At 48.3% G+C, this 22,989-nt stretch overlaps 1 protein-coding gene across 1 annotated transcript in view; it reads right to left on the bottom strand.

Moving 5' to 3' along the window:
* The window catches only part of CORO6 (coronin 6), a 44,070-nt gene that overhangs the window by 5,149 nt on the left and 15,932 nt on the right, over window positions 1-22,989 (bottom strand). The window contains 8 exon segments of the mRNA XM_087702805.1: window positions 546-580; window positions 583-602; window positions 2,705-2,850; window positions 3,997-4,101; window positions 6,858-6,977; window positions 8,251-8,432; window positions 13,547-13,676; window positions 20,290-20,412. Of these exon segments, the coding sequence (XP_087558931.1) occupies window positions 546-580; window positions 583-602; window positions 2,705-2,850; window positions 3,997-4,101; window positions 6,858-6,977; window positions 8,251-8,432; window positions 13,547-13,676; window positions 20,290-20,412 (861 nt within the window).

Here is a 22,989-nt window from a genome sequence, read left to right as displayed (position 1 = left end):
ATGTCTCCCCTGGTCCTTCTCTTCATTTAACTAGACATCCCCAGTCCTGCAACTGTTCTTATGTTTGAGCCTCCAGTCCCCTAATCCTCTTTGTTGCTCTTCTCTGCACTCTTTCCACACTCTCCGCATCTTTTCTACATCGTGGCGACCAAAACTGGATGCCGTATTCCAAGTGTGGCCTTCCCAAGGGATTATAAAGTGGTATTAACCCTTCACGTGATTTTGATTCTCTCCCTCTGTTGATGCAGCCTAGAACTGTGTTGGCTTTTTTGGCAGCTGCTGCACACGGCTGGCTCCGATTTAAATGATTGTCCACTAGGACTCCAAGATCCCCGATTCACAGTTACAATCTTTTATAATGGTGGTGGATTCAGATTTGGGGCTCCAGGGGGAAACCCTTTCTGCCTCTGGGAGTTGCACACCATGCAAGTGCTCTCAAAGGTGGCTATTTTGTTTACAGAATAACAGAATGGGAGGAGACCTTGGAGGTCTTCTAGTCCAACCCCTGCTCAGGCAGGAAACCCTACTACTTCCTTCCTTCTCACCTTTCGGGGTACAGTCATAACGATGGGCTCACATTCCGTTCGTGCAGCTTGTAAAACCTGTGCGGTGGGGGGGAAGAGATGGAAGTTATGGGTCTGGCATGCCTGGGGTCTTGCTCCCCTCCTGCATCCCTTCCCCCCGTCCCATAAGCCCCTTCCAGCTTCTGAATCACGTCAATTCAGTTTGTTGTTCCTAAGAGGAGTGGAAGGGAAATCCCATTTTCTCTGCAATTTCCTTTAAGAAATTTCTTTTAAAGTCATATAATCTCCCACCCACCCACCCGCCCCCAGTCTGTTTTTTGGATGGTCTTTGCATCAAATGAAGCTCAATGTTTCTCAAGTTCCACCACTTTAAGAAGTGTGGACTTCAACTCCCATAATTCCTCAGCCAGCGGGGGAATTACGGGAGCTGAAATCCACTTGTCTCAAAGTGTTGAAAAGTTGAAAAAAAACAGTGCTAATTGAATCGATTGGTCTGGAAAACAGCCATTGTTCAGCCCCCTTGTGCCAAAAGAAAGTGAATAATATATCATGTTTAAATAAGGACTGGCCATAGTTTAGATCATGTAGGAAGTTATCACCCAGCCGTCTCCCAGAAAAAAAATGAAATATCCTAGGAAATATTGAAAAGGCAGAATATTTCCTCTGGATGTGAAAAGGAAGAAGCATGTTTTAAAAGACAGAAGGATATTTCTTCCAACAATTGGCATCCCAGATGGGACTCCAATGTAACCAAACCGATGGGCATGGCCCAGGGAAACAGACCTCACTCTTAATATAAGATGACCAGACGTCCCGATTTTGGCGGGACAGTCGCGATTTATAACAATTTGTCCCGTGTCCCGGGGTGTTTTTAAAAAGTCCCGATTTTCTGGCTTCATGTTGAAAGCCCAGTGGATTTGCTTAAGAAATCTGTCTAACTTCTCTCTCTGTCTCAGTACTTTCATTGAAGATAAAACGTTACAGCAAATTGTAAATTGTAGTTATGTTGAAATAAAAAACAAAATATTACAATACTATTTTTGCGTTGTATGAAAATTTTTGTTGCGCCGTATAAAATTTTTAATCAAGCCCTCTCTCCCCCCCCCGGACAAAGGTGTCCCTCTTTACCAATCTGAAAATCTGGTCACCTTATCTTAATAGCCCCCACCTTTGTCAATGGGCCATTTAAAGGCCTGAGCCAGTCTATTCTACATAACAAAGATCTCCAGGGTGATGGGATTAAGGCATGATAGTATTAGCCTCATTTTTTTCTTCTTCACCAAACATCTGGAAGGATGGGATCCCCCTTTTCTGTTCAGGAGCTCAAGCCATGTGGTCCTGTCCACCATTAAAACCATCTTTCCAAGCAGCCTCCATGTCTCCGGTGTCTTTTCCCCCACTTGGAGCCGAACCCAGAAGGACGTTTCTTCCAACAATCCTATATCTAAATTATAATTCAGATCCTCCATCAATTTGGCCCTGGGATGTAAAGAGCTGCAGGTCTAAAATGCATCGTCCTTTGGATATATAATATAGCAGCGGTGATGGCTAAACTTTCTGTCGTCATGTGCCAAAATCGTGCATGCATGTAACAGAGATTCCCCTGCACGGACCGTCCCGTGCATTTGTGTGCAACCCCTGCGCATGTGCGCGACCCCCCCCCACTACCCTGCCTCCTCCAGTGCAATGACCGTGCACCCCTCACCCATTTTTGGCTTCCAGGTTGGTGCAAAAAACTTCCCACCAACCGCGAAGCCAAAAAATGGGTGACGGGCGCTGTGCGAGGACCCAAAACACAATGCGAGTGAGCCCCGCGCATGCGCTCCGCCTCCTCTGCGCGAGTGTCGTCGTCCCCCCCGCTTTCGCCCCTCCTCCCCCCTCGCACATGCGCGACGGAGACCCGAAGACCAGCTGGCTGGCGGGAGGCATGAAGGCGCACGTGGTGGAGCTGGGCTGGGCAACGGCGACTGTCGTAAGTCCATGCCAGTTGCCAACCCTCTGACTTTTGGTCACTAAGTGTGAAAAACGGTAATTTTGAGTCCCTTTGCTCCGTGGGGTTGTAATTTGGAAGGGTCCCTAAAGGAATTGCCATGTTGGGGAGGGTGCTAAGAGCCCCGGAGATCCCAGCGCCCGGTTGCCACCCCCCCGTGCCTCACCTGCCCCCCCCCCTGGTGCCTCACCTGGCGATTTCGCACTTGCTGACGTCGAGCCCCCGTTTGGGCATGAAGCCCATGCCACGCTGCGGCTCCTTGCTGCTGTAGGTGCTCAGGTAGTGGACGTAGGGCGCCTCCTCCGTAATCTCAAAGTAGCGGATGCTGCTGTCCCCCTGCGGGGGGGGAGGAGGAGGAGGGGTCTCAGGGCGGCTCCCCCTCCCCTCCCACCCCTCCCGCAAGGCCAAGATCTTTTGCCAAACGCTGCAAAGCATCTTCCCTGGTTCTCCCCTAAACCAGGCTGTGTGGCTTTCTTTTTCTCTTTCTTTCTCTTTTTTTCTTTCTTTCTTTCTTTCTTTCTTTCTTTCTTTCTTTCTTTCTTTCTTTCTTTCTTTCTTCCTTCCTTCCTTCCTCCCTCCCTTTCTCTCTCTCATCTTCCTTCTCCCCACCTTCCTCCTATCCATCTTCTTCTCTCTTTCTTTCCTTTTCTCTTTCTTTACTTTCATTCTTTCCTTCTCCTTCCTTCAATTTTTCCTTGAATTTTTCCTTCCTCTTTTTCTTTCTTCTTTTTCTTTCTTTTTTCATCTTCCTACCTTCCTCCTATCCATCTTCCTCCCACTTTTTCTTCCTTTTCTGTCTTTTTCTTTCTTTTCTCTCACCTTTCTTTCTCTTTTTCTCTCCTTCCTTACTCATATCGTCCCCTTATCCATCTTCCTCCCCTTTTCTTTCCTTTCATTCTTTCTTTTTTCTTTTTCCTTCCTTCAATTTTTTCTTTCACTTTTCTCCCATCCACCTTCCTCCCTCTTCTTTCTTTCTTTCTTTCTTTCTTTCTTTCTTTCTTTCTTTCTTACTTTCTTTCTTTCTTTTTTCTTTCTTTCTTTCTTTCTTTCTTTTCTCCTTTCTTTCTTTCTTTCTTTCTTTCTTTCTTCTTTCTTTCTTTTCCTTTCCCCCCCTTTTTCTTACTTTTCTTTCTCCCCTTCCTTCCTTCCCTCTAACCCTAACCCTCTCTCTCATTTCCCCTAAAAGGCCACTCTTCCTTTTTCATTTCTTCCAAGAAAACGGTGACACCCAATTAAAACTTCCCCCTCCCTGACTCCCTTTTTATTCCCACCAGGAACCCCGGCCGTGGGTCTAAGGTGGGAAGGGGGGGGGGCGATTGGGGCTGCACTGGCTTGGTTAGGACCTCAGATTGATCACCATGCGGAGCCACCGGAGGGGAGCACGGTGCCCCCTCCCCATTTCCCCCCAAAGTGGACTCCCTGCCCCACCACCACCCCCCCCACCACCCTGCCGGGGGGGGGGAATGACCCCCGTTTAGCTACCTTTCCACAGAGGTAGACTATGCTGGAATCAGGGTCGTAAAAGGGGAGGAGTACCCCGTTGCTAGTGTCCATCTCCTGGAGGGCGATGGGCTCCTCGAAGTTCTTCTGCAAAGACCAGGAAAGGAGTCAGGACCCCCCGACCCCTCCCCCAGGCCCACTCCAAGGCCCATGCACGCAGCTGGGGGTGGGGGGGGGGAGAACCCAAGGCTGATCCCCCCCCAGCCACATTTCGCCCCCTAGAATCACCCGTGATGCCAGTTGTAACTCAAAAACGCTCCCCTTGGGCTCTATCCTGACCGAAGTTTCCCCCAGAGGACATCTAGTCTGACCCCCTCCCTAATCTCCTGCCTCTTAGCCTTGCGCATCCTAACTGACCCCCCTCCCTCCATTCACCTGAGCCGCAGTGCCCCATGGGTTGCACTTGGGATGCTCAACCCTGGGCCCCTTTTAAGACCTTGTGGACTTCAACTCCCAGAAGGCTGGCTGGGAGGGGTGGGGAATTCTGGGAGTTGAAGTCCACAAGTCTTGAAGGGGCCAAAGTTTGAGAAGCCTGGGCTGCAGAGACTATATCGTCCATTCCTAGTCCCGCTCCCTATTTTTGAATGCCCCCCATCCTCTTTTTGCAGCCCCCACCCCCCCACCCTGGAAGCACAGCACACCCCCATGCACCCTTCCATCCCCCCCCACCCCACCCCTGGGCCCAAAATCCACAGCAATCGGACTCTGGGAAGCAGGCATTGTCCGGGGACGGACCGAGTGGTCAGAAAGGGAAGTCATGTCTCCTCGGAGCTTCCCATTGAAGCTTTTTGGCCCCGGGATCACCAGGTGGCCTCCTATCCAAATGTTAACTGCTGTGGAGTCAAGGTGGGCCAAATGCTGCCCTCTGCTGGACACTCGGAATATTGGCCAGAGGGGAAATAAATTTGATTGACACCTGACCTGCTCTCAAAAGCCAAATCCGGTGTAAGGTTATGGGAAAAGGAGACCTTGCGAGTAATTGTCTCAGTTTATGACCTTCCTCGCCACAGTTGCTAAGTGAAACATCACAGTTCTAAAGCCAGTGGCATGGTCAGTAAGTGAATCTGGCTTCCTCCTTGACTTGGCTTGTCGGGAAGGTCACAAAAGGGGATCCCGTGATCACCCCGGGATGCTCTGACCGTCGTAAATGTGAGTCAGTTGTCATGTGTCCAAATTTTGATCACTTGAACACGAGGAGGCTGCAACGGTCGTAAGCGTGAAAAATGGTCCTGTCTCTTTTTTTCAGTGCTGTGGTAACTTTGAACGGTCATTAAATGAATGGTTGTAAGTCGAGGACTCCATGTCTTTGGCTTAATTGCTGAGTTCAATTCAAATGTTCGGCTTCAACATCTTTACAGGGCTGACTTCCATGGGGACCTCTGTGTGTGTGTGTGTGTGTGTGTGTGTGTGTGTGTGTGTGTGTGTGTCTAAATTTCTGTATGTGCAAATTTGAGGTTCAGTTGCAGCATCTTTATAGTACTGACTTAAGTGTGTGTGTGTGTGTTTAAATTTCTCTGTGTAAATTTATCTCTGCACATTTCTCTGTGTAAATGGGTGTGTGTAGATTTTTCTGTATAAATTTCTGTATGTGCAAATTCCTCTGTTTAAATTTCTCTGTGTAAATTTATCTCTGCACATTTATCTGTGTACATTTTTGTGTCTCCAAATTTATCTGTAAATGTCTGTATGTGCAAATATCTGTGTAAATTTCTCTGTGTGAAAATTTCTCCGTGTAAACAACTCTGAAAATTTCTATGTGTGTAAATTTCCCTGTGTGTAAATTTCTCTGTGTAAATTTCTCTGAAAATTTCTCTGTGTGTAAATTTCTCTGAAAATTTCTCTGTAAATTTCTGTGTAAATTTCTCTGTGTGCAAATTTCTCTGTGTGTAAATTTCTCTGTGTGTAAATTTCTCTGTGTGTAAATTTCTCTGTGTGTAAATTTGAAGTTCACTTTCAGGATCTTTACACCTGCTTCCACAGAGATGTGTCTCTCTGTGTGTGTCCGTCTACATTTCTGTGTGTGTAAATTTCTCTGTGTGAAAATCTGAGTTTCCCTTTCACCATCTTTGCATCACTGACTCCCACAGGGATGTCTCTGTGCGTGCGTGCACATGTGTTCTGGACTGGTGCATGTGGGAACCACTCCTTCCCATGGGCATTCATCCCACCATAACATCACCTGCCCGAACATGACCCCGCCATGGCTCTGGGCCTACCTCCCCCCCGCAAGACAGGAGGGGAGGAGCCGGGCAGGACAATGCCCGAGTTCCCAGAGGGGGGAGGGGTTGGGGGAGGGTCCACACCATGCAGCCCGACTACCGGGTCCCAGAGTCCCAGCTCCCGCTGGCTCATGCGGGTGAACCCCGTGGTGAAGATCTGTCCTGCGCGGGTAAAGATGGCGCGCATGGGCCTCATCCCTTCGTGGGCCGCCAACCTCTCCTGGCAGACGGGAAAGAGAGCGTTACAGGACGGCAGGGGCACAGGGGAGCCGGCTGGCCAGAGGGACGAAGACGAGGAAGGACGAGGGGGATATATACACACTGCTACTAACCCAACTATCAGCAACTATAGCTACTTTACAACCTGTGGACTTCAATTCCCAGAATTCCTGAGCCAGCCATGCTGGCTCAGGAATTCTGGCAGTTGAAGTCCACCTGTCTTGGTGACTGAGGGATTCTGGGAGTTGAAGTCCAACCATCGTAACGCACTCTGTTCTTCCTCTTCTCCTTCTCCTGTGGAGTCAAAGGTCAAGATAGCCACCCGTAGCCCCCATACACCCCTTCCTCTCTCCCCAGAGACCCCCAAAGGCGTGAGTTGCCCCTCCGGATGCCAGCCAGTCGTACCAAGTCCCACAGGGCCAGCTGCCTCTCACTCATCTTGCTGAAGCCAGTGGTGAAGACGCGGCCATCGGCCAAGAAGATGGCGCGGACGGGACGCGCCCCCTCATGGGGCTTGAGGGTCTCCTGGGGGCAAGGGTTAGTGGGTTAGATCACACAGACACGGCACCCCCAAAGCATTAGTGCAATGTTTCTAACTCTTGGGAACTTTTAAGATGGGGGGACTTCAACTCCCAGAATTCCCCAGCCACAATGACTGGCTGGGGGATTCTGGGAGTGAAAGTCCTCCCTCTTAAAGCATGCTGATGGGGGATTCTGGGAGTGGAAGCCCTCCCCTCTTAAAGCATGCTGGCTGGGGGATTCTGGGAGTGGAAGCCCACCCCTCTTAAAGCATGCTGGCTGGGGGATTCTGGGAGTGGAAGCCCACCCCTCTTAAAGCATGCTGATGGGGGATTCTGGGAGTGGAAGCCCTCCCCTCTTAAAGCATGATGGCTGGGGGATTCTGGGAGTGGAAGTCCTCCCCTCTTAAAGCATGCTGGATGGGGGATTCTGGGAGTGGAAGCCCATCCCTCTTAAAGCCTGCTGGCTGGGGGATTCTGGGAGTGGAAGTCCTCCCCTCTTAAAGCATTGCTGACTGGGGGATTCTGGGAGTGGAAGTCCTCCCCTCTTAAAGCAGGCTGGCTGGGGGATTCTGGGAGTGGAAGTCCTCCCCTCTTAAAGCCTGCTGGCTGGGGGATTCTGGGAGTGGAAGTCCAGCCCTCTTAAAGCATTGCTGACTGGGGGATTCTGGGAGTGGAAGTCCTCCCCTCTTAAAGCATCCTGGCTGGGGGATTCTGGGAGTGGAAGCCCTTCCCTCTTAAAGCATTCTGGCTGGGGGATTCTGGGAGTGGAAGTCCTCCCCTCTTAAAGCAGGCTGGCTGGGGGATTCTGGGAGTGGAAGTCCAGCCCTCTTAAAGCATTGCTGACTGGGGGATTCTGGGAGTGGAAGTCCTCCCCTCTTAAAGCAGGCTGGCTGGGGGATTCTGGGAGTGGAAGTCCTCCCCTCTTAAAGCCTGCTGGCTGGGGGATTCTGGGAGTGGAAGTCCAGCCCTCTTAAAGCATTGCTGACTGGGGGATTCTGGGAGTGGAAGTCTACCCCTCTTAAAGCATCCTGGCTGGGGGATTCTGGGAGTGGAAGCCCATCCCTCTTAAAGCATCCTGGCTGGGGGATTCTGGGAGTGGAAGCCCTTCCCTCTTAAAGCAAGCTGGCTGGGGGATTCTGGGAATGGAATTTGCCAGGGTTGAAAACGCTGATCTGAGCCGCCCAGCCAAACCAAGGAAGGAAAACTCACCTCTACCCCGCATGCTGGGGGCAGAAGAGGCAGTGCCAGCCACCCTCCCCTCGGCCCGTCTTACTCACAGCCACAACCAGGTGCTGCCGTGGGTCGATGATCCGCAGGCGTTTGTCCTTGCAGGTGGTGACAAACTGGCTCCCGTTGCGATTCCAGCAGACGCTGTAGATGACGTCGGTGTGCAGGTCGTCCAGTGTTACGAGGGCCTCCCCCGTGCCCACGTTCCAGAGGATGATGGCATTGTCCCCCCCTGGTGCAGAAGAGGGCGTCAGGACGTGACAGAAAGACCCAGGCTCCCCGGACCCCTCCCCTGCCCCCCTCCCCATTACAGTTTATCCTCAGGATCACAGTCGAGTCCAAAATTTATGTCGCTAACTCAGACATTTCTCGTGTGTTTTGACTCCTTTTACGACCTTTCTTGCCACGGTCGTTAAGTGAATCGGCTCTCTGGTTAAGTCAGTCACACGGCCGTGAAGCGAATCTGGCTTCCCCGTGGACTTTGCTCATCAGAAGGTCACAAAAGGGAATCACGCGACCCCGGGACACAGCAACCGTCATAAATATGAGTCAATGGAATTAGGTTAGATTTTTTTTACCTCCAGGGACAGGTTTACAGTAGTCCTCAACTTACGGCCACAGCTGAGCCCAAAATATGTAGCTAAACGGGATGGTTGTTAAATAGCTTTTGCCCTGTTTTACGACCTTTGTTGCCATAGTTGTGCAGTGAATCACTCTTAGCTGTTAAAAGTCAGCCCCATGGTTGTTAAGTGAGTCTGGCTTCTGCATTCCCTTCGCTCGTGCGAGTCGGTTTCCGGGCACCTGAATTTGGATCGCGTGACCACGGGGATGCTGCGACCGTCGTAAGTGTGAAACCTGGTCCTAAGTTACTTTTTTCAGCGCCGTGGTAACTCTGAACGGTCATTGAATGTTGTGTGCCTGGGACTAGCTGTATGTCAGGTTTCCGAAAAATGCCCTCATAGATTCATGAGCCTCAAGCCAAGTTTCAAAAGAAAACCAGTCATTTATTAGGAGCTCCATTTCCGCAATATTATTTTGCAGTCCGATCTAAACCTCATTTGAATTATGGCTGAACTTATATTGTATATTAGATGTTTATAATGTTTTTATGTTTAAGATGGGCAGCAATGAAATTTCATAACAAAATAGGCTGGCATTTACAGATTAACAGAGTTGGAAGGGACCTTGTAGGTCATCTAGTTCAACCCCCTGCTCAAGCACGATACCCTACTGTTGTGGCCCAGCAGGAGCCATTGGAGCTGCCACCAGACTCCGACAGCGAGGGGCTGTATGAGTCTGCTCTGGAGGATGTGGAGGACCCTGGACAGGGTTCCGACTCCGAGCAGGGCGCAGAGAAGCTGGTTGGCCACCAGGAGGCGCCGGAGTCTTGGACCAGTGGGGAGGAGACAAGGGAGTGTGATCTGGATGTCAGCAGTGAGTTGTTCCTGGATGCCCGGCACCGAAGAGCTAATAGGCATCAGGAACAGTTGCGCAAGTGCAGGAGGTAATTGCACTCAGCTGGTGGTCATTAGGCTCCTCTCCAGACTATAAAAAGGACAGCTTGTGCACACGCCCCTTTTGCAGAAGTCAACGCAGGAACTAATGTCGAAGAACATTATTGTGAGCTTGGCAGGCTGGATTGCTGCCAGGGCTTATCTGTGCTGGTTTGCTGCCAAGGACCTGTCTGTCTGTTAATTAAATGCCGTAACTTTATCTTTGGCTCGGAGTGCATGTTGGTGTGGGATGAGGGGGGTCAGAACACCCTACTACACCATTTCTGACCAATGGCAGCCTCTTCTTAGAAGCTTCCAGGGATGAAGCTCCCACAACTTCTGGTGGCAAGCTATTCCACTGGTTAGTAGTTCCCACAGTCAGAAAATTCCTCCTTATTTCCAGGTTGAATCTCTCCTTGGTCAGTTTCCATCCATTCTTCCTTCTCTGGCCTTCGGGGGCTTTGGAGAACAGCTGGACCCCCTTCCTCTCTGTGGCAGCCCCTCTAATATCAGAAGATGCTCTCCTGTCTCCCCTGGTCCTTCTCTTCCCTAGACTAGCCAGGCCCAGTTCCTGCAACTGTTCTTCATATTACAGATTACAGTTGGAAGGGACCTTGGAGGTCATCTAGTCCAAGCAGGAGACCCTACACCATTTCTGACCAATGGCAGCCCAGTCTCTTCTTGAAAGCCTCCAGGGATGAAGCTCCCACAACTTCCGAAGGCAACTTGAAAGCCCCCACAACTTCTGAATAACAATAACACAATAAGAGAGTTCGAAGGGACCTTGGAGGTCATCTAGTCCAGCCCCCTGCCCAAGCAGGAGATCCTACACTGTTTCTGACCGAGGGCCAGTCTCTTCTTGTTCCTGTTTAGTTTCCATCCATTATTCGTTCTCTGGCCTTCGGGTGCTTTGGAGAGTAGCTTGACCCCCTTCCTCCTCTCTGGGGCAGCCCCTCAAATACTGGAAGATGCTCTCCTGTCTCCTCTGGTCCTTCTCTTCCCTAGACCAGCCAGGCCCAGTTCCCGCAACCGTCCATCGTATGTTTGAGCCTCCAGTCCCTTCATCATCCTGGTTGCTCTTCTCTGCACTCTTTCCAGAGTCTCCACATCTTTTTTATATCGTGGTGACCAAAACTGGATGCAGTACTCGAGGTGTGGCCTTACTGAGCCTTTATAGCCTCCCCAACTTGTAAGAAATGGGGGGTGGGGGGGTGTTAAGGTACCGTCCATCTTCCCCAACTGCAGGAAAGTTGCTTCGGCCCACAGAGTGACCGAAATGAAGTGGCCAAAACCGAAGGAGAGCAGGAATGCTGGGAAGCCATCCCGGATAAGAAGAAAGAATGGAAAACTCTGGCAATATTTAGCAAAGCTGCCCGGGGGGATTCTGGGAGTTGTAGTTCACCCGTCTTCAAGTTGCCAAGATTGAGAAATTGCAGATTATGGGTGGGTGCTCCATCAATGGGAGGATTTTAAGCAGAGGTTGGATCGCCGTCTTTCCAGAATGGTAGACGATCTCCTGTTTGAGCTTGGGTTGGACTAGATGACCTCCCCAAACCCCTCCCAACTCTCTTATTCTGTATTCTGGGCTAGATGATCTTTGAGATCCCCCCATCCAGGTCACACGCGCTCCATCACTGGATGTTTCCAAGGAGAGTCTAGAGATAGTCACTTATCTGAAATGATATATATAGGTTCTCCTGCTTAAGCAGGGGGCTGGACTAGAAGACCTCCAAGGTCCCTTCCGGCTCATTCATTCTAAGAGCTTTAAAATGCCGTATTTACACCTGGCCGATTTGTCGTGATGCGTTTGTGTGTGTGTCTGTGTGTTTTTGCTGTGTATTGAGTGTTTGTGTTGACCTGAGCCCAGAATCACTCTGTCTGAATCAGGCAGCCTTATAAATCTCAAATCCATCCATCCACTCAATAAAAAAATAAACACAGATCAGCAGAATTAAGTCGCTGCAATTTTTCAAAGTCGAGGAAGGAAGAAGCGAGAACGGCCAAATAATTAACCTGGGAAGACTGAGACTGTTTTTTTAATTTTCCTTTAAAAGGAGGAGTTAAGATGCTAGTCCCTAGGGCAGTGGCGGTGCACCTTTTTGGCACTGAGTGCCCAATCCTGGAATATGCGTTCGTGCGCATGGACCGGAGCGCCAGAAACCTGAAAACCAGCTGGCCAGCATGGATGTGCCTGTTTTGTGGCTGTTTTTAGAGCCATTTTCAGGCTATTTTTGGACCCATTTTCCATACGATTTTTGGGCCAAAAACAGCCTCAAAAATGACCTGTTTTTTGGCGGTTTTGGGAGCCATTTTCAGGCCATTTTTGGCCCAAAAAATGGTTGAAAAATTGCAGGAAAATGGCCCGAAAAAGTTCTGAAAACAGGCCATCTCTCGGGCTGTTTTTCAGGCCAAAAACGCCATTTCTGGTTTCCGGGTGTACAACTGGAGACAGCCCCCCATGCCCAGAGAGAGGGCTCTGTGTGCAATGGGTTCCCCATCCTGGTCCCTGGGGGATTCCAGGGTGAAGGGGAAGATTCCCCCAGCCATTTCTGACAATGTGCAGCTCCATGCTTCCAAGGAAAAAAAACACCTGGCTTCTATGTAGATCTGTGTGTTTCTCAACAAAAGAACCCTTAAGGTGGGCAGACTTCAACTCCCAGAATTCCCCAGCCAGCAAAGCTTTCTGGGACTTGAAGTCCACCCACCTTAAGAGTTTCCTGAAGTCGGATACATGGGAAAAGATCTGGGTAAGAAATGTAAAGTTTACACAAGCCCAAAATTTGAGAGAAAACTTTTATAAGATGTTTTATAGATGGCATTTAGATCCTAAAAAACTGGCCTCTTTGTGTCCGAATTTACAACCTAAATGCTGGAGATGAGATTGTACTGATGCTACGTATTATCATATATGGTGGATTTGCAAAAAGCATTTTGGATAAAAATATGGTGGATTATGCAAAATGTTCTTTAAAAAAGGATAAAGTTTACCCCTCAGTTATTTTTGTTAGGTATAATTACTGATTCTACAGTTATAGAGACTAACTTGATTTTGCATTTAATAACCGCAGCTAGACTGCTGGTGGTGCAATACTGGAAGAAGGAAGATTTGCCTATGATTCAAGAATGGACATTGAAAGTAAGAAACCTAGCTGAGATGGCTAAAATATCTGCATATCTCAAGGACCGTTCAAACGGGAGATATAAACTGGAGTGGAAGAAATGGATTGATTATACTCAAAATAAATATGGGACTAAGAAATTCCAGATAGTTTATGACTAAAGAAACTAGGAATGATATAAATTGTTTAGAGTTAGCCTAGCAAGGAGGAGTTAATAGCAATAGCAATAGCAGTAGACTTATATACCGCTTCATAGGCCTTTCAGGCCTCTCTAAGCGGTTTACAGAGAGTCAGCATATTGCCCCCAACAATCCGGGTCCTCATTTTACCCACCTCGGAAGGATGGAAGGCTGAGTCAACCCTGAGCCGGTGAGATTTGAACCGCTGACCTGCTGATCTAGCAGTAGCCTGCAGTGCTGCATTTAACCACTGCGCCACCTCGGCTCTTTAGCTCAAGTGAAAGATGTTATTAACTTTTTTTTCTTTTTAAGCTTATTTTAGAATGTTTTTGTTAAAGATTTATACCTTGTATTGGTTCTGGGAAGTCGGGGGGGGGAGGGTGGGGGGGTTGGGGGGGAGGGTGGGGGGGAGGGTGGGGGGGAGGGAGGTAAATATTTGTAAAAGTTTGTTTTTTAAAATTTTCATTAAAAAAAACAGAGTTTCCTGAAGTTGAGAAACACTGGCTTAACCTGAGGAACTCCATCCCACTGGAAGCGGTGGAGAGAGTCCCTTACCTGCGCTGAGTAGGACGTTGCGGGCCGTGGGGTGCCAAGTCAGGATGCCCACCCTCTTGGAATGCCCTTCCAGGGTGACCACCGGCTCTGTCAGGTTACGCAACGGCAGGAAATCCGGAATTTGCCACACCTGGAGGGAGAGAAAACGGCCACTGTTCGAGTCAAGTGAAAACTTCTGGCATTTCTTGGCTAAAAGTTGCCGGTAGTAGTGAGATGGGCAGTACACATGCAGTCCTCGACTTACGACCATAATCGAGCCCAAAATCTACGTTGCTAAGTGGGACATTTGTTAAGTGAGTTTTGCCGTGCTTTACGACCTTTCTTGCCACCGTTGTTAAGTGAATCACTGCAGTTGTTAAGTTAGTAACACAGTTGTTAAGTGATTCTGGCTTCCTTGTTGTGCTGTTGTAACTTGGAATGGTTATCAAATGAAAGATGGTAAATTGAGGACTTAGAATACAATGGCAGAGTGGGAAGGGACCTTCGAGGTCTTCTAGTCCAACCCCCTGCCCAGGCAGGGAATCCTACACCACTTCAGACAAATGGCTGTCCAACATCTTCTTAAAGACTTCCAGTGTCAGAGCATTCACAACTTCTGTTCCACTGATTAATTATTTATCCATTGATTAATGGATATAAATAAAAATAAAATAAAGCATAAAATAAAAGGGAATAAAATAAAAAATTGAAATAAAACAAAAATAATAAAATAGAATAGAATGGAATGGAATACATAGAATAGAGTCCAATAAAATAAAATAAAAGTAAATAAATATAAAATAAAAAAATAAAAAAATATATAAAATAAAATAAAACAATATATAAAATAATATATAAAATCAAAAATATATAAAATAAAAAATAAAAATATATAAAATCAAAATATATAAAATAAAATATATAAAATAAAAATATATAAAATAAAAATATAAAAAATAAAAAATATATAAAGTAAAAAATATATAAAATAATATAATATATAAAATATAATATAATATATAAAATAATATAATATATAAAATATAATATAATATATAAAATAATATAATATATAAAATATAATATAATATATAAAATAATATAATATATAAAATATAATATAATATATAAAATAATATAATATATAAAATAAAAAATATATAAAATAAAATAAAATATAATATAAAATAATATATAAAATATAATATAATATATATAATATAAAATAAAATAATATAATATATAAAATAAAATAATATAATATATAAAATAAAATAATATATAACATAAAATAATATACAAAGTAAAATAATATATAAAATAAAATAAAATACCAATGACTTTTTCATGATGCTAAATCTAATGTAAAGGCAGCAGATAATTTTGACACCTTGAATTAGCTTCCCTGAAAGCCCGGAGTGAGACGATCAGCCCACTTTCTTGAGGCAGGGAGTTCCAAAGCCGAAGGAATCCTTTCCTGCTCTCTTAAACCACACCCTCTGCTACAAAGATGGATGCTCACACTGGCCTCATCCCCCCCCCAAACATTTATGTGAGATTTCTGTCCCCCCCCCAGTCCACAGCACTGCACCCCACAGACGTTGCCCACCACCAGAAAACTTGACTGCACCCCAGTTTTTATTGTTGTTGTTGTTGTTGTTAACACGCCACAGAGGTATCAACATACATGAGCCCCATGCCCTCCGAGGATGGTCCATGCTACATTGGGGACGTCAGTAGTCTCTCCTTTTCCCTTTCGCTACAACCCTGGGATCACCTGGTAGCCCCCACTCCAATCCACCCGATCCTGCTTAGCTCATCCAGAGTTTAGCACCGTGAGGGCATCAGCCTCACATGCAGCTAAAAACAGAAATACATCAGCAGATGTTTTCATTCTCTTTTCACCTTTTCTTCACACCTGGAGTTGTGAAACAGACCGGGACTTCTGCCTGTTGCCCCTATTCTCTTCTGCCCCAAGGGGGGGGGAAAACCCATTACTTAATCTTAAAAAAAACAAAAAACAAAATATTTGATATGGGCCCCCTGGCTAACTCTGCTAGGGAGAAAGGACTGAAAGAGAGCTGCAGCCCAGATGGAGATTTGAACTCAGATTTCGAAACGTCTGTCCAACCCTCGGAGATCCGCCAACCTGGCGCCTGTCAGATCCATCGGGAATTGGGGTTTTTTTGATACTGGGCACATCACAACAGAGAGCGGGGGCCGCTTTTTGAGGATGAATTGGGGTTTGAGGGAGATACTACAAGTTTCTCAAGGCTTCACATCACATCCAACTCTACCCTTCTTAAAGCATGCTGAGGGATTCTGGGAGTGGAAGCCCACCCCTCTTAAAGCAGGCTGGCTGGGAGATTCTGGGAGTGGAAGCCCACCCCTCTTAAAGCAGGCTGGCTGGGAGATTCTGGGAGTGGAAGTCCTCCCCTCTTAAAGCACACTGGCTGGCGGATTCTGGGAGTGGAAGCCCACCCCTCTTAAAGCAGGCTGGCTGGCGGATTCTGGGAGTGGAAGCCCACTCCTCTTAAAGCACACTGGCTGGGGGATTCTGGGAGTGGAAGCTCTCCCCTCTTAAAGCATGCTGGCTGGGGGATTCTGGGAGTGGAAGTCCTCCCCTCTTAAAGCACACTGGCTGGCGGATTCTGGGAGTGGAAGTCCTCCCCTCTTAAAGCAGGCTGGCTGGGGGATTCTGGGAGTGGAAGTCCTCCCCTCTTAAAGCATGCTGGCTGGGGGATTCTGGGAGTGGAAGTCCTCCCCTCTTAAAGCACACTGGCTGGCGGATTCTGGGAGTGGAAGCCCACCCCTCTTAAAGCAGGCTGGCTGGCGGATTCTGGGAGTGGAAGCCCACTCCTCTTAAAGCACACTGGCTGGGGGATTCTGGGAGTGGAAGCTCTCCCCTCTTAAAGCATGCTGGCTGGGGGATTCTGGGAGTGGAAGTCCTCCCCTCTTAAAGCACACTGGCTGGCGGATTCTGGGAGTGGAAGCTCTCCCCTCTTAAAGCAGGCTGGCTGGGGGATTCTGGGAGTGGAAGTCCTCCCCTCTTAAAGCAGGCTGGCTGGGGGATTCTGGGAGTGGAAGTCCTCCCCTCTTAAAGCACACTGGCTGGCGGATTCTGGGAGTGGAAGCCCACCCCTCTTAAAGCAGGCTGGCTGGCGGATTCTGGGAGTGGAAGCCCACCCCTCTTAAAGCAGGCTGGCTGGCGGATTCTGGGAGTGGAAGCCCACTCCTCTTAAAGCACACTGGCTGGGGGATTCTGGGAGTGGAAGCTCTCCCCTCTTAAAGCAGGCTGGCTGGGGGATTCTGGGAGTGGAAGTCCTCCCCTCTTAAAGCATGCTGGCTGGCGGATTCTGGGAGTGGAAGCCCTCCCCTCTTAAAGCAGGCTGGCTGGGGGATTCTGGGAGTGGAAGTCCATCCCTCTTAAAGCAGGCTGGCTGGGGGATTCTGGGAGTGGAAGTCCTCCCCTCTTAAAGCATGCTGGCTGGCGGATTCTGGGAGTGGAAGCCCACCCCTCTTAAAGCACACTGGCTGGGGGATTCTGGGAGTGGAAGTCCTCCCATCTTAAAGCATGCTGGCTGGCGGATTCTGGGAGTGGAAGTCCTCCCCTCTTAAAGCAGGCTGGCTGGGGGATTCTGGGAGTGGAAGTCCATCCCTCTTAAAGCAGGCTGGCTGGGGGATTCTGGGAGTGGAAGTCCTCCCCTCTTAAAGCCTGCTGGCTGGGGGATTCTGGGAGTGGAAGCCCACCCCTCTTAAAGCAGGATGGCTGGGGGAATCTGGGAGTGGGAGCCCACCCATGTGAAGACTGCCAAGGCTGAGAAACCTCCTCCCCCCCCCCCCCCCCCGAGAGAGCTGTGTCCTTAAGAAAGTTCAGTTCTCACATGTCAAAACCTTTTGCATGCATCCATCAACAGTTACGCTGCTGGCACCTGGTGAGGCTGGGGGGGGGGAAGGTGGGGGCTCTGAAACACCCACCCTTATTGTTGCCAGCAGAGACACTTTTCCATCACACCCAAAGTGTTTGCTCTTCGCAAAAGCTGCCTTGGGGGCGCAAACCAAGAGGGGGGGGGAAATGCGCCCGGCTGTGTGCGTTGAACTGCCCATCCCTTCCTCCTCTTGGCCTCCTGCGCGGAAAGGTCTATTCTTAGGTGCTGACTCCTGGCTGCTAATTTTAGCCTTAAAATGCTGCCTCATGCCCGTGGAAAAGGTGCCAGCTCCAAGACCGGGCCTGGGGTCCCAAGCCCACCCCCTCATGCTGGCCCCCCGGAGAGACAGCCACGGGAAAGGGAAACCGCTCCTTTCTCTTCGCGCCAACGGAGAAAGGGGTAGCGGATCGGATGCCCTGCGCCCTCCGCAGCGGGCATTTTGCTGCCTCTGGGTGCTGACTTGCTGCTTTTGATTTCCTGCAGTGTCAGTAAGGAGCCCAGGCTGCTCCTGGGGGGCTTGGAAAATGTCCCAGGGCTCTGGTTCAGCTGGGACAAGGAAAGGAAGGAGTGCTGGGTTTTTCGCCCCTGAAAATCTCTGCAAATGCCTGGTTTGGCCAGCCGAGAAATGAGGAAGAGGCTGGTGCAGTGCAGGGAGTGGATTGGCAAGAATAGGAATAGGAGTAGGAATACAATAAAGGGTAGAGTAGAATAACAATAAGGACAGAATAGAACAGATAACAGATAACAGAACAGATAACGGAAGGGAACAGAACAGAATATGGAATAGAATAGAAATATAGAATAAAAGAATTAGAATAGAATAGAATAAGGAATGGGATGGGATGGAACAGATAACAGAACAGATAACGGAACAGAACGGAATGAAACAAAACAGAATATGGAACAGAACAGAACAGAATATGGAATAGAATAGAATGGAATAGATAACAGAACGTAACAGAATATGGAACAGAACAGAATATAGAATAGAATAGATAACGGAACAGAACAGAACAGAACAGAATATGGAATGGAATAGAATAGAATAGAATAGAATAGAGAACGGAAAGGAACAGAATATGGAACAGAATAGAATAGAATAGAACAGAACAGATAATGGAATGGAACAGAACAGAATATGGAACAGAACAGAATAGAATAGAACAGAATAGAATAAAATAAAATAGATAATGGAATGGAACAGAACAGAATATGGAACAGAACAGAACAGAACAGAATAGATAACGGAATGGAACAGAACAGAATATGGAATAGAATAGAATAATAAGAATAGAATTGAATAAGGAATAGAATGGAATGGAACAGAACAGAACAGATAATGGAATGGAACAGAACAGAACAGATAATGGAATGGAACAGAACAGAACAGAATATGGAACAGAATAGAGTAGAATAGAATAGAATAGATAACAGAATGGAACAGAACAGAATATGGAATAGAATAGAATAGAATAATAAGAATAGAATTGAATAAGGAATAGAATGGAATGGAATGGAACAGAACAGAACAGAATATATAATGGAATGGAACAGAACAGAATATGGAACAGAATAGAGTAGAATAGAATAGATAACAGAATGGAACAGAACAGAATATGGAATAGAATAGAATAATAAGAATAGAATTGAATAAGGAATAGAATGGAATGGAACAGAACAGATAACGGAACAGATAACAGAACGGAACAGAACACATGCCCAAAGAGAGGGCTCTGTGCGCCACCTCTAGCACGCAGGCCACAGGTTTGCCATCATGGGAATAGAGGATGGGATGGGATGGTATAAAACGGGGATGGTGAACCTGTGGCACTTGTGCCAGTGGTGGCACACAGACCACTTTCTGTGGGCACATGTGCTGTCGCCAGATGGTCTTTGGGTTTCCAGGGCTCCGGTGGGCGCATGTTCCAGTTCTGGCACTCGGTGCCGAAAAGGTTTGCCATCACTGGGATGGCAGAGGAGAGAATAACTGGAATTCTGGGAGTTGAAATCCAGAAGTCTTAAAAGGTTCCCAGGTTGGGACACCCCCTGCCTTCGTCCAAGACCCCCACCCACCACCAATCCGAATCCTGTTTTGACCAAGGACGCCAAACCCAGATAATCCTCGACCTTCCGTCCTTCTCTTAATAACGGTTTGAGTTTATGATAAGCTCTGAAAAGGTCGGCGAAATTCGAATTTATGACCGCTGCCCCGCCCCCCGCCAATCAGCCAACCTGATTGCACTTTGGGTGCCTCTGTTTATGACCGGTTGTAGTGTCACAATTTGCGACTTTCGGCCCCATTTCTGGCAAAAAAAAATGGCATGAGTTGAGCTGGATTCCCAAGCGCCGCATAACGGAGGGAGCCCCCATTCCTTCTCCCAGCTTCTGCCAACCTAGCGCATAAGCGCATAAAAATTGCAAGCAGAAAAACAGGAACCCCCTTTGGTGGGAAGGGAACAGCGTTTCGTGCGCCTTCGGGGGCGTTGAGTCATGCCGGCCACATGACCACGGAGACGTCTTCGGACAGCGCTGGCTCTTCGGCTTTGAAACGGAGATGAGCAGCGCCCCCTAGAGTCGGGAACGACTAGCACATCTGTGCGAGGGGAACCTTTACCTTAAGCCGGATTCACAATTACAAGCAGGCCGTTCAACCTGCTTCGAGGGTACGACTTGAATTTTAAATCCACGGGAAAAACAGTTGTCCAGTTGGATCCGTTCCCACGATGACTCAACTTATGACAATGACTAAAAATAGATATTGTGGTCGTAAGTCGAGGATGACCCACGTGCCAAAGCTCTGAAGGGCGGTGACATCCTGCTGGCACCGTCGCTTACCATGATGGTTGTGTCTTCCGATGCGCTGGCAATGACGTTGTCGTTGTGGGGGCACCAGTCGATATCCAGCACGGGGGCCGAATGTCCAGTCACCAGAGGGACGTTCTTGTCCACGCGGCCCATCTGCCAACAGACAGGGAGAAGGAGGGGGTTTCATTTACTTGTTAAACTTACTATATGCCACCCACGCCAGGCTCCAGAGGGAGATCCCAGCCTGGGGTTGTGTGTTCTAGTCCTGCCTTAGGCCTGAAAGCCGGCTGGGTGATTCTGGGCCAATCACCAGGAGATTGGGAGTTCTAGTCTCACATTATGCATGAAATCCAACTGGATGCCTTTGGGCCAATCACCAGGAGACAGTGAGTTCTAGTTCTATCTTAGGCATGGACCAATCACCAGGAGACGGTGAGTTCTAGTTCTATCTTAGGCATGAAAGCCAACTGGGTGACTTTGGGCCAATCACCAGGAGACGGTGAGTTCTAGTTCCACCTTAGGCATGAAAGCCAACTAGGTGACTTTGGGCCAATCACCAGGAGACGGTGAGTTCTAGTTCCACTTAGGCATGAAAGCCAACTGGGTGACTTTGGGCCAATCACCAGGACATGGTGAGTTCTAGTTCTATCTTGGGCATGAAAGCCAACTGGGTGACTTTGGGCCAATTACCAGGAGACGGTGAATTCTAGTTCTATCTTGGGCATGAAAGCCAACTGGGTGACTTTGGGCCAATCACCAGGAGATGGTGAGTTCTAGTTCCACTTAGGCATGAAAGCCAACTGGGTGACTTTGGGCCAATCACCAGGAGATGGTGAGTTCTAGTTCTATCTTGGCATGAAAGCCAACTGGGTGACTTTGGGCCAATCACCAGGAGACGGTGAATTCTAGTTCTATCTTGGGCATGAAAGCCAACTGGGTGACTTTGGGCCAATCACCAGGAGACGGTGAGTTCTAGTCCCACTTAGGCATGAAAGCCAACTAGGTGACTTTGGGCCAATCACCAGGAGACGGTGAGTTCTAGTTCTATCTTAGGCATGAAAGCCAACTGGGTGACTTTGGGCCAATCACCAGGAGACGGTGAGTTCTAGTTCCACTTAGGCATAAAAGCCAACTGGGTGACTTTGGGCCAATCACCAGGAGACGGTGAGTTCTAGTTCCACCTTAGGCATGAAAGCCAGCTGGGTGACTTTGGGCCAATCACTTGGAGATGGAGAGTTCTAGTCCCGCCTTAGGCCTGAAAGCCAGCTGGGTGACTTTGGGCTACTTTTTCAGCCCAGCCCACCTCACAGGGTTGTTGTTGCGGTAAAAACAGGAGGGGGGAGGAGTATTGGACACGTTTATCGCTTGAGTTATTCGTAAAAAAATAATAAAGGCAAGATACCAATAAATCAGGAGTCTCCAAACTTGGGAAGTTTAAGACTTGTGGACTTCAACTCCCAGAATTCCCCAGCCAGCCATTTTGGCTGGCTGGGGAATTCTGGGAGTTGAAGTCCACAAGTCTTGAACTTCCCAAGTTTGGACACCCCTGCCATAAATAAAACCAAGTAAGCTTAGAGCCCCCCCCCCGCCAGGATCTACTGGGAGCCCCCTCACCCCACCCCGATTTTGCGGTCCAGGCAAGGTGCGTTTTATCACTCGTCCGTTTTGCCAAGGACAAAGAAAACAGAGCAATTATTTTGTCATCGTCTGACTGTTACGGCTCCATTAACCCAGCCCCAAATCATCGGGGCCGTTTTTGGCAGCCCCGTCACGCTCTTCGCTCCGCTTCAGGATAGGAATAAACGGTAGTTCCCGAGCTCCAACTCCCAGGCGCGCCTGGCAGGGCAAGGACATCCTGATCCGGCCCTGGGCATCGGAGCGTTTGGGTCTCATTTGAAGAGCGAGGGGTTTGGGGTTTTTTTGAAACGTCAAACTTTTAGGCTGGGTGACTTTGAGAGGAGATGTTTCCCCCTCTGTTGCTTCGGAGTTTTCTTCCTACCTTCTGATAAAAAGAGAGAGAAGAAGGAGAGGAGGAGAAGTGGGGAGGAAGAGGAAGAAGGGGAAAGGGGAGGGAAGGAAAAGGGGAAGGAGAGGAGAAAGAATAGTGAAGGAGAAAGGAAAAAGGAAAGGAAGGGAAAGGGAGAGGGAGGGGAGGGAAAAGGAAAAGAGAAAAAAGAGAAAGATAAAAGAGAAAGGAGAGGAGAAGAAAAGAGGGAAGGAAAGAAGGAGGAAGAGGAGGGGAAGTGAAGGAAAGGGGGAGAAAAAGAGAGGAGAAGGAAAAAGGAAAGGAAAGGAAGGGAAAGGAAGGGGAAGGGAGGGGAAAGGGGAAAGGAAGGGGAACAAAAGGAAAGGAGGAGGAAGGGTGAAGGAAAAAGGTAGATAAAAAGAGAAAGGAGAGGAGAGGAGAAGGAAAGAAGGAGGAGGAAGAGGAAGAAGGGGAAAGAGAATTGAAGGAAAGGGGAAGTAAAAGAGAGGAGAAGGAAAAGGGAAGGGGAAAGGAAAAAGGAAAGGAAGGGAAAGGGAGGGGAGGAAAAAGGGGAAAGGAAGGGGAACAAAAGGAAAGGAGGAGGAAGGGTGAAGGAAAAAGGAAGATAAAAAGAAAGGAGAGGAGAGGAGAAGGAAAGAAGGAGGAGGAAGAGGAAGAAGGGGAAAGAGAATTGAAGGAAAGGGGAAGGAAAAGAGAGGAGAAGGAAAAGGGAAGGGGAAAGGAAAAAGGAAAGGAAGGGAAAG

This window comes from Thamnophis sirtalis, unplaced genomic scaffold, assembly GCF_051295495.1.
Source record: "Thamnophis sirtalis isolate CommonGarterSnake01/CBP01778 unplaced genomic scaffold, rThaSir2_p1.2 scaffold_17, whole genome shotgun sequence".
Lineage (NCBI taxonomy): Eukaryota > Metazoa > Chordata > Lepidosauria > Squamata > Natricidae > Thamnophis > Thamnophis sirtalis.
This window is presented reverse-complemented; position numbering and strand designations above follow the sequence as displayed.